Below are 12,270 nucleotides of genomic sequence, written 5' to 3'. Positions count from 1 at the left end.
AATAAGAAGGGGACTGTTATTTAACAGAGAGCAATAAATGGCATTCCAGAGCATTTTTCTATTATTAGGGAAAATTTTTTGCTTCAAATATCTCTGCTATGAATCTGTTATCCAAGAGATATATAGAGAATAATTGTAGTTGAGTCATTCCAGTCATGCCTGACTTTGTGAGGCCATTTGGAGTTTTCTTGGCAAAGATAACTGGAGTACTCGCAAGTCAAGTGACTTGGCCAGGATCACATAGCTAGTGAATTTGGACTTAGATCCTCCTGATTCTATACCTGATACTCTATTCACTTTGCCATAGAGCTAGCAATGAAAAATTGCCACATGAAAATGGCATGAAAAACTGACACAGCTCTAATGAAAAATTAACACAGCTCTAATGATATGATAATAGCTGACATTTATATAACCAGTTTATATATATATATATAACTTATATAGCACTTGTTTTGTGCTAGGCACTGTGCTAAGTACAGTGTTATCGCATTTGATCCTCACAGCACCTAGGAAATAGGTGTTATTATGATTTTCATTTCCATTTTACATGTGGAAACTACAGCAAACAAAGGTCATGTAACTTGTCCAGGGTCTCGTGGCTTATATGTGCCTAAGGTCGTATTTGAACTTGGGTCTTTTTGACTCCAGATCTGGTGCTCTATTTATTGTACCAATTGACTGTTCTTGGCTCTGTAAGGCAACTTTCTCACTTTTCCAATAGTGAAGGTGTAGATCGTCATTGAATGAGAAGTTTATTCACTGGGAATTACTCATATAAATAAGACATAAGGTCTAGGAAAAAAGGCCATGAATTTTAAAGCTTTAATAGCCACATGAAAGATGGCTCTAAATCACTGAATGGAAACAATATAAAATAAATATGAAATCTGATTTTTCAGTTCCCATTCAACAAATTGACAAAGGTAACAACAGATAGAAAGATAGTGATTAAAGAAGTGATTAAAATGTCCATATCTTTTGGGTCAGAGATCCCACAGCCAGGTTTATATTCCCAAGATTATTAATTACATTAATTAATTAAACATCAAGTTTATTTTATTTTTTATTTTATTTTTTTTTTATTTAATAGCCTTTTATTTACAGGATATATACATGGGTAACTTTACAGCATTAACAATTGCCAAACCTCTTGTTCCAATTTTTCACCTCTTACCCCCCCCACCCCCTCCCCTAGATGGCAGGATGACCAGTAGATGTTAAATATATTAAAATATAAATTAGATACACAATAAGTATACCTGACCAAAACGTTATTTTGCTATAGAAAAAGAATCAGACTCTGAAATATTGTACAATTAGCTTGTGAAGGAAATCAAAAATGCAGGTGTGCAAACATCAAGTTTATTATTAAAACATCAAGATCTCATGTATACCAAGAAACTGAAGCTCTTAGCAGAACTTTTTGTGGTATCAAAGACTTGGAAACAAAGCATGTGCCCATTGATTGAGGAATAATTAAACTGTGGTAACATGAATATAAAGCAGGAGTTTCTTAATATTTTTTGTGTATAGTGAAAAAGATACAGAATTACAAAGAAAATTAATTATATTGAAATTTAGTTCCCAAAATATTTGTTTAAAAAAAAGTTTATGGATTACATTAAGAATGCATAAATGTAAAGAAAACAAAGTATTCTATAGAAACAATGCCTATGAGGAATTGAGAGACACAAGAGTAGACTTCTGAACTGACAGGAAATACAGTAAAAAGAACCAGGAAGCATTATTCTTTTTCTTACAATAACAAAAGAACAATAAACAAAAATGAATACTGTTTAATTATTATTACTGAGGTTCATCATAAAGACAAATTGATGGTGCTTTTTTCTCCATTGCTGAAAAGGGAGATTGTGGGTGTGGAATATTGCCTATCACTTATTAGCTATTTTGCTGCAAAACTGCTTTTATTTTTTTAAACTTAAAAATCCTTGTTATAAGGAATATTTGGGGTTGAGGAAGTCATAAAGAAATGAATATGACTTAACAAGTTAAAGTATAAAATTAGAAAACCTGAGTTCAGAGACATAATGGTTTGGAGAAACATTTACAGATGAAGAAACTGAGGTAGAGAGAGATTGTTATTCATCCCAGTTCCTGTCGCTATCAAGGGCCTGAGAGAGATTTGAACTTTTTCACTCAAAATCAGTACCCTATTTTCTGCCAAATAACTTAGGGAAATCACTTAACATCCTTTAGCCTCACTTTTCTCATTTATGAAACTAATGGGTTGTACTACATGGTTCTGAGGTCCCTTCCCCCACTGGAGATCTGACTTTCTGGTCCTACATACAAATCAATCAATTAAAAAAAATTTTTTTTAATTTTTAATTATTCTTGTTGCTTAAATATAAAGCTTATGAGATGTATGAGCCTTTATCCTCTTTTATATGTTAAAATCTTACTGTAGTTTTGTATATAAGTCTGCTGTCTTTATCTCATGAGAGGCAGAATGACAGAGTTGCTATAGACAATCTGGTTCTGGATTCAGATTCTGCCTCAACACCTCTGTCCTGGCTCTGTGTCTCTGAGCAAGTTGTTTAACTTTCCAAAGCTGTAGGCAACTCTCTAAGACCATAACTGCAGAATGGCAGCTGGTTTTCATTCCTTCAGGAATTACAACAATAATCACAGCCACAACTTCTGTAGGCAAAGACAGTATAGTACTGAATTATAGTATTCATGTTCCTTTGTCACTTTTTAGTTTCTTCTGAAACATAACAATGACAAGGAACCATGTATGTGAACTTTGATTTAATGAACTTGTTCTGCTTCATCAATCAGAAAAACATCTTTTTTTCCCCCACCATAGTTTACATTTGGAAAAGAGATAAACCACCTTTTGATTTTGAATAAATATTTATAAATAAAACAAAATACAAATAAAAAAAATACTTTGTATTTTGTTTTTTTTGATTTTTTTAAAAATCTTTTACCAAACTATCTTTTCCTGAACTATAACTATTCTCTCTCCATTAAATTTTTCTTAGTTACAGAATCAATTGAAATAGACTGTGTGTGAGTGTTTATAGCTTTCTGTATTTGTGTCCAGCATCTTTATGAAAGTTTTTTGTCTCCTCCTTAGAGTCAAGATTAGTCACAAGCCTGATTTTAATAGTATATGAAAAGAAAGTTTTTGTTTCCTCCAAACTGGGGTTTTAATTACTTTTCATTTAAAATATGTTTAAAACACAACTCTTAAGCATGATAATTATTTCAAGCACAATATGCATTTTATATCCAATTATACTCATAATTTCTATGATTAAAAAACTCTATTTATAAAATTTTATATGTCTCATCATTAATCCAGGATCATGCCAGTTGTATTTTAGCTTCTGTATACTCTTAGAATTTTAGTGATCACAGTCCTTGAAATCATCTAATTGTACAATCCCTCTGAATCCTAAAGAGTTTAACTGACTTGCCTTAGTTCTTAGAACTTACTGGTGATAGGTAGAATGCTCTGACCAGAACTCATTTTTCTTAATTTGTCTTACCATTCTAATACATCTTGTCTCATGAATATTAATTGTATTTGAATTGCCTTTTTCTTATCATAGGGACTCCCTGCCAGATCCCTTCTTTATAAAATTCTTGCCTTGTAGAGAAACATTTTTTGTACTTCAGATAAATGTACTTGAAATTTCACCAAAAAAGATTCCATTTTAAGAGAGCTGATCTATTTTATAAGACAAAGTAATATTTTCTTTCCAGTCAGCATATTATCTAACCTGTTCCTTTTTTCTTTTTCTGAAAGTTCTAAACTGAGTTTATGAAATGTGACTCCAATTTCCTTTTTCGAAATAATATCCTAAACCTTAGTGCTAAATTAGCAACATTTTTATCTTTAAGAACTAATAAAATGACACTGTATTATTAAAAGTATTAAAAATGATCTAACTTTTAATTCCCATTTTTTTCAGTAGCAACTTATATCATAATGGCTTTGGAGATTATTGTTTTTAAAATGAATGGACTTTGCTGTCATTGTATAAATTCTGTCCTTTTTGGTTATTAGAAACCATACATTTCTGTATTGTTTAGTTATTATTCATATATATAGTGATGATACTTATTTTCTAGGAAATTGGATGGCAAGATTTTAAAAATCTCTCTTAAGACATATTTAATATTATTGTTCTAAGAGGCAGGTAGGTGGTGCAGTGCATAGGGCACTGCCCTGGAATCAGGACCCGAGTTCAAATCTCACCTCAGGCACTTGATACTTACTAATTGTGTGGCCCTGAGCAAGTCGTATAACCACTATTGTCTCGCCAAATATATATATATACTTGTACATATATACATATAAAATTGTTCTAGAGTTGTCTGTGGGCCATAGTTTGTCAAGCTTGCTGATTCCAAGATGGAAGTTAAGTGTATTATCTTCATTGAAACTACTAATGAAAAAATATTTTTGATTTTATAACACATATAAGATAAATGTATTAAACATGTATTTTTTTTTTTCTGCCTTAACTGATTCAGATTTCTTTAAATGTATCTTACTTTGTTTATAGGTTTGATGGTCCTCGGGGAAGATTTGATGCACCCGGAACAAGATGTGAAGGACCAAGACCTAAAGGACCTCGTTTTGAAGGACATCGCTCAGATGGGCCAAGACCCAAATATGAAGGGCACCATCCAGAGGGTGGATCTAAAAGCAAATGGGGGACAATTCCCCGGGGGCCAGCATCTCAATTTTATATTTCTCCAAATACTTCTCAGGGCCCTCGACAAAGTGGACCACAGTGGAGAGGTTCTAAGCCACCTTATGGGCAACAGCAGCATCCACCCAAATCACAAGCAGAATCTCATCTAGGAAACAAAGACTCTTTAACAGACCCCAGCACTGGTCAACAAAAGAACAGAATGTCGCCAACTCCATTTTCTCTTTCTGCAGATGTGAAGGATTCTAAGTCATTTCAGTCCAATGAGAAACTAAAAGATACTCAGCATGATGTTCCCCAAACTGAAGTCCAAACAGGACCTAATGATCCTTCTAACTGGAACCAGAATTCTCAAAATATGGAGAAACAAATAGACAAAACTGGTCAATCTATACCTGGACAATGCCAGAAACCTTTTGCAAACAAGTCTTCATCTATTCAATCAACTTTCCCTTCACGAACAGGAGGAATGGATGGGGGAGGACCACCACCTATTCCATCGTTAACTGCAAATAATGATTTAAAATCTGTCAGTGTTGGTATCCCCCAATTAGAAAATAACCAGGACAAAGGTTTGCCTCGGCTAGATAACAGAGATCATAGACCAGAAGGCAATAGAGGTAGCAGTTCATCTTACAGAGGTAGGGGACAAGGAAGAATTGAAGACATGAGGGATAAGAATTTGACAAATAGAGGGAGAGGACAAATAATCAATCAAGGTCCTGGAATGGGCAAACCAGAAGACATTAGAGAGAAGGTGATAGGCAGAAGAGAAGAGAGTCGAGAGAAAATGGGCAGACAAGAAGGTAGTCGAGAGAGGGTGATGGGAAGACGATCAGGCAGTCGAGATAGAGGGTTAGGGAGGCTGGGAAGTGGTAGGGAAAAAATTCCAGGTCAGACAGACATACAGGATAGGGGGAGAGCAGGTAGCCGAGAAAGAGGACCTCCCCGAAGAGCCAACAGTCAAGAGAGAGGACCTCCTAGAAGGGCGGGGAGCCGGGAGAGAGGACCTCCACTCCACAGGGCTGGAAGCAGAGAGAGAGGACCACCTCGACGCCCTGGAAGTCGGGAAAGAGGACTGGGCAGACCAGAATTTGGTCGGGATAAAGGTATTCCCAGATTAGATTCTAATGTAGATAAATCAGTTAGAATTGGAGATGGAGAAAAAATGCCCCCTTATCATCGAGATGAAGCCTCTCGAGCTCCCTGGAATCATGGAGAGGATAGAGGGCATGAAGACTTTCCATTAGATGGTAGAAATGTTCCTCCTTTGGAAAGGGAAAGACTTGATGATTGGGACAGAGAAAGATACTGGAGAGAATGTGAACCAGATTATCAAGATGATGTAGATCCTTACAACAGAGAGGACAGATTTTCATTGCCACCATCTCGGTCCCATGATGTTGATCGGCGAGGACCATGGTGGGATGATTGGGATAGAGATCGTGATATGGATCGTGACTTCAGGGATATGGACAGGGACATGGACAGAGATAGGGACAGGGACAGGGACAGAGACCGGATGGGAAGACCTATGGATATGTATGATCGAGAATTGGATAGAGAATGGGACAGAGATTACATGAGACCAATGGATGACCAAGAATCACAATTTCATGAACGTGATATTCCCCCCCTTCCACCTTTGCCTCCTCTGCCTCCTCTTCCACCTTTGGATAGATATCGAGATGATAGATGGAGAGATGAAAGAGATAGAGATCACATGTATGATCGGGACCTTCGTGATAGGGGGGAATTAAGAATTCGAGAATATCCTGAGAGAGGAGAAACTTGGCGGGAAAAACGGGATTACCTTCCTGAGCGAATGGATTGGGAGAGAGAACGATTGTCAGACAGATGGTACCCATCTGATGTAGACCGACATTCCCCTATGGGGGATCATATGCCACCTCTTCCTTCGTCACACCATTCTTCTGAAATGTTGGGATCAGAGGGAAACTTAGACTCTGATCAGTCTATTGGAGGTGTAATGGTCCTCAGTCAACGGCAGCATGAAATAATTTTGAAAGCTGCACAAGAATTGAAGATGCTACGGTAAGTTACCTACTGAAGATAATTTCTCGAGTCAAAAAAAAAAATTTAACTTTTCTAAAGAATGATCTGATATACTTTGTGGGAATTATCTTTTTTCAAGTAGTTTTAGTTTAGTGTTTGGTACTAGCATTTTTATGGGAGATAAAAATTTTTCTATGATATATATATATTCCCAGTTGAATATTTGATGGGACTATATGGGGATAGGGTAATGTTTTTATAGAATTATAGGCATTTGAACAGAAAATAAATTTAGTGATTGTCTATTTACTTCTGACCACAATCTCTCTTGTGCTATTCCTTTATTTCTATGGCTACCACCCTTAGTTGAGGTCTCTATCTCTTGCCTAGACTGTTGTCATAGCCTTCTAACTTGTATCCCTACTTCTGAATCTCTGCCTTCTAATTGATCTCATTGTTGCCAAAGTAATCTTCCTAAGTTACAGATCATGACTGACTATATTGCGCCTTCAAAATTTTTTAATTTTTTTTTTTGGTGACTGTTTACAAAAATAGAAATTTTTCAGCTAGTCTGTACTACTTGCCCTTTCCTGCCTTCAAGCTCTAGGACAAGAGTGGAATATTAATATGAAATATATTTGTGTATATCATTCTTTGTACTCTAAAATTTATGCCATCCGTGCATTTTTCATATTCTAATTTGTCAGAGACAATTTGTGTTCCCGTTTTCCTTTTTTCCCCAACTCCCTAACAGGATTATAAACTAAGGGGTGAAACTTGCCATTTTTCATCTTTGTATCTCCAGTAGCACACTCCTAGCACAGTGCCTTTCATGAGTTTTTGAATTGAAGTGATCCATGTGAGTTACAAGTTTATACCCTAAAATGCAAAAATTAAAAATTATTATTTGGTCTTTATTGATCTCTTGCCAACAAATTGACTGTGTTTTTCTGTATTTGACTTTTTAATGCTCATATTTCTTTTGAGTCATGACATCATTACCTTTTTATTTTTTTCTAATGAATAATTTATTCTTTCAGATGGCCATTTCTTTTATGTTGGGTATGAGAGAATATGAGAGAACATCCAATCCAATTGTCCAGTAAACATTTATTAAGCACTTATTATGTGCTTAGTACTATACTAATTGCTGGAGATATAATTAATGAAAGAAAAGACAATCTTTTCCCTCAAGGAATTTGCAACATTTTCTAAATGTTGCTAATTCAGACTACCAGTTATAGATTATACCAGTTAAGAACACAGCTGAAGTTCTGGGACAAGAGAATAATTAATATTGATAAGTTAATACAAAATCACAATATGGAAAAATGAAGAGACTGTCCATCTTGAATTATTGACTAGAAAAATCTGTTATAGACATCATGAGTTCAAGAGAATAACATTTTAGAGTTTAGAAAGTATATTTTAGAAAAATGCCTGGTTCTTTTTCCTTTTGAACTCTTGGAATAAGGTGGGGGGAGAGAGGGAAGAGAAGAAAAAGGAGATGTGTGGTATAGAACATTGATAATACATTCTTATTTGCTGTTTCCCTTTTAACCCTGAGCAAGTGTTATTTTTTAGATCTAAGTGTTTATTTTTGTCTTTTTGTTAAATCAGTATTAAAATTTTCCCCAGTATCACTTCCCTTCCCAGAAAGCCACCTTATATAATAATATTTTTAAGGACCAAAAAAAAAAAGAAAAGAAAAAGGAAAAAAAGTTAAACTGATCAGTATGTTGTAAAATTCTGAAAATATGTGATCAATCACATTGATGGACCTCCTGCTTCTGCAAGAGAGTAGGGTGAAAAGGTATCTTCTTGTGTCTCTTACTTGGAAACATGACTTGTTCATAATTTTGCAGCATTCACTTTGATTTTTTTTTTTTTATTGTTGTGGTTGGTCTATTTACACTGTTGTAGTTATTGTGCACGTTGTTTTCTTGCCTCTGTTTACTTAGCCCATTGTCAGTTCATGTAGATCTTTTTAGGTTTCTCTGTTTTCATCATATCTGTCATTTCTTACAAGACAATAGTATTCCATTTTATTTGCATATTGCAGGGGGTTTTTTTGTTTGTTTTTTTTAGCTATTCCTCAGTTGATGGATTCCTCAGTTTCTAGTTTTTTGGTTATTACACCAAAAAAATGCTGCTAAATATTTAGATGTATAGGGTGACTTTTCTATGATAGAGTATAAATCTAGCAGTGGAAAATCTGGGTCAAAGGGTATGAACATTTTAGTTACTTGGTTTGCTTTCCAAATTGTAATGTACTGATTCATAGTTCTACCAGCAGTGTACCAATGTATCTGTTTTCTGAAACCATTCTAATGCTATTTCCAACTTTAGTTATCTTTGCCAAAATTGCAAGGTGTTGAGGTGAAATTTCAGGGTTGTTTTGATTTACATTTCTTTTATTATTAATTACTTGGATCATTCTTGCATATAGTTGCTAACAGTTCTGCAGCTTTTCTTTTGAGAACTATAATATCATTTGATCACTTAACTTTTGAAGAATAGCTGCTTTAAGTTTCATTTTTTAATTAAATAATTTCCACTCATTGCTAAATATACCACACTGGATTATTTATGCTTTTCTGAAAAGCAGTATTACCTTTGATATACCTGAAAATTATTTTTTTTCTGAATTTAATATAGAAATATTGGATATAAAGTGAATTTATCTGCTAATTTCATCTCAGCTCTTTGTAATTATAGTTATTTTTATTTCATCCAAACACACAAATACAGAATAAGAATTAATCATAATGCTTAAAATTAATACAGGGAAACATTGTATTGCTGTTGTGGAAAGTCAGCACAATACTGATCTATATTAAAAGAAGTGTGGATTAGAAGGCCCCAAAATCCTTTTAAATTATGTCTGGCTTCGGGGCACAAGTTTTGGGCCAAAGAAAATCAAATGGATAGGAAAAGACTTCTGTAAAGAAAGATTGAGTCAAGAAACCTAAGGATATATCAGCTGAAGCATAAATTTCTTTAGTTAATTTTTTTTTTTTTTTATGGAATAAAACCAATTTATGTTTAATCTTTGGGTAGAAAGATAAACAAGAAGAAATGGGTTTAGAAATGAAGGATCAAAATCAGCAAAGAACACTTGATTATCAAAACATTAAAATGGGATTGTACAATTTATTCTAATGGTTTCTTAAGAAGAAAATACGTATTGGTTTTCAGTGGTTTAGCTAGTGACCTGTCTTGAGGCAGAGATTATTATCTGGGAAGTCCTTTTGTGTTGGGGTATTCTAATTTTTTTTTTCCCCTGTGGGTACTATAGAAAGTTGTAAATTTTATCCTTGAGCATCAATCATAAGTATTTTACAAAAGGAATAAGACAGGACATGACCATTTCTGACAATGTACATGCAGAGAACAGAAAGAACAGCTTCAAAAACTCAAAGATTTTGCTGCTGAGCCACAGGCACCTGACCTCCCCCTGCCACCGCCTGAGCCACCAAGATTGCAGACTACATCTGCACGGCCCCCTGGGATCTTTCAGGTAAGAAATAAGATGTATTTTCATGGTTGTAAGCTTAGCAAAAAATCATTAAGTACGTGAAATCCTGTTTCTTTTCTTTCTTTCCTTGACCCTTTACTCAATATAAATGAAAAAGTAACAGAAGTTCATAATAGTAATTTGTGATTGCTTACTGAAGCAGCATTCTACACTCTGGCAATAATCTCTGCTTATTCTGTGCAGAGTACTCTGCAAGGATTTGGGGTAAGGTAGGGGAGAAGATAGAAAGTTTGGATAAGATGTGATCTATGTTAATATATATTCTTGATACATCTTAAGACAAAACTTAAAGTTGCTATGGTTCTGGAAGAATTGGAGTGATAAGTGTTATAAGGAGGAGAGCAATGGGTACAGAGGTATTTGTTTTGCTTTATGGCCCTTGTCATAAATTTACTGTAGGGCTAAGACTACCCATCACAGACATTTATACTGTTGATTACAATCCAAGTGTCTTAAGTTTGGAGTCAATTTGTATACTTAGTAAATTTTTTACTCTTTGAAAAGCCTCCAGGTTCCTACAGGCCACCTCCTCCTATGGGTAAACCACCCCTTCCAGGGATGAGACAGTCTGCTCCATCAGCAAGACCATCTATTCCTATAACAAGGCCACCTGTCCCAATTCCACCTCCCCCTCCTGTGGTAAAGCCACAGCCTGCTGCTATGGAACAAGAACGTTGGGATGAAGATTCTTTTCATGGACTCTGGGATACAAATGAAGATAAAGGACTGAATTCAGAATATACCTCAGAAACAGGTCCACCACCTGTTGCAATGAAAGCACCACCTATTCATCCTTCTATTCCCCCTCCAAGCCCAATTCCTGTTGTTATGCAGTCAATGTCTAAACCCCCTCCAGTGCAGCAGACAGTGGATTATGGCCATGGCCGTGGTAAGTAACTGTGATTGACTTGTATCCCTAGAATTAGATAAGGGGAAATCTTAAGAAAGGTTTGCTATATCTGATGTAGGCTTCTTATAACTTCTACCTAATAGCCTAATAATATTATTGTAATATATGTAATCATATTATTGCCATATATTTAGTTGTTTACTTGTATTAAATTGTGAAACAAAACACTTGGGAGTAATTCTGAAATTCAGATTTTTGATTCCTATTCTTATTTTGCTTTTTTGTTTTTGTTTTTGTTTTTAACACTTAATTTTTGTTCTCAATTAATGTATACTAAAATTTAATATTTGCTTCTTAAATTTTTGAATTCCAAATCCTTTTTCTACCCTTTTTCCCCATGCAATATCAAGCAATATGATTATGCATATGCTGTCATAACAAACATTTCCATGTTAGCTATGTTTTAAAAGAAAATGCAAGGGGCAGCTAGGTGGTGCAGTGGATAGAGTACCAGCGCTGAAGTCAGAAGGACCTGAATTCAAATCTGGCCTCAGATACTTAACACTTCCTGGCTGTGTGACCCTGGGAAAGTCACTTAACCCTAATTGCCTTAGGAAAAAAAAAAAAGAAAAGAAAAGAAAATGCAGGCCAAAAATAACCCTCAAAAATGATTTAAAAAAAAAAAGTATGCTTCAATCTGTATTCAGATTCTTTCTCTGTATTCTGTATTCTTTCTCTGGAGGAGGATAGCATTTTTCCTTATAAGTGCTTTGGAATTGTCTTATATCACTGTATTGCTAAGAAAAGCTAAATCATTTCAGTTGATCATTATATAGTGTTACTGTGCACAGTATTCTCTTGGTTCTGATCATTTCACTTTGCATCAGTTCATATAAGTCTTCCCAGATTTTTATGTAAGCAACCTGCTTATCCTTTCTTACAGTGAGATAATATTCCATCATAATCATTATACCACAACTTGTTTAGCCATTCTGCAATCAATGGGCATCCCCTCATATTACTATAGATAGTTTTAATTTCTTCTGAAAACTTCCTATTCGTATCCTTTAAATTTATCAATTGGAAAATGACTCACATATAAATATTAGGTATGTTGATCCTGGGCAAATGACTTAACCTCTGTTAACTCAGTGGAGAAAGAAAAACAAACC

The 12,270-nt window shown here is 34.8% G+C and overlaps 1 protein-coding gene across 8 annotated transcripts in view; it reads left to right on the top strand.

The window, feature by feature from the left end:
* Window positions 1-12,270, top strand: part of YLPM1 (YLP motif containing 1) — an 80,608-nt gene that overhangs the window by 19,158 nt on the left and 49,180 nt on the right. For all 8 annotated transcript variants that reach the window (XR_004232001.1, XR_004232000.1, XR_002770138.2 and 5 more), the window contains 3 exons: window positions 4,545-6,749; window positions 10,101-10,230; window positions 10,753-11,137. Coding sequence is in view for 5 of the 8 variants with exons in the window: in XM_031952517.1 (XP_031808377.1) it covers window positions 4,545-6,749; window positions 10,101-10,230; window positions 10,753-11,137 (2,720 nt within the window). In the remaining 3 variants the exon portion in view is untranslated. The remainder of the gene's footprint in view (window positions 1-4,544; window positions 6,750-10,100; window positions 10,231-10,752; window positions 11,138-12,270) is intronic.

Source organism: Sarcophilus harrisii, chromosome 2, assembly GCF_902635505.1.
Source record: "Sarcophilus harrisii chromosome 2, mSarHar1.11, whole genome shotgun sequence".
NCBI classification, from domain to species: Eukaryota; Metazoa; Chordata; class Mammalia; order Dasyuromorphia; family Dasyuridae; genus Sarcophilus; species Sarcophilus harrisii.
This window is presented reverse-complemented; position numbering and strand designations above follow the sequence as displayed.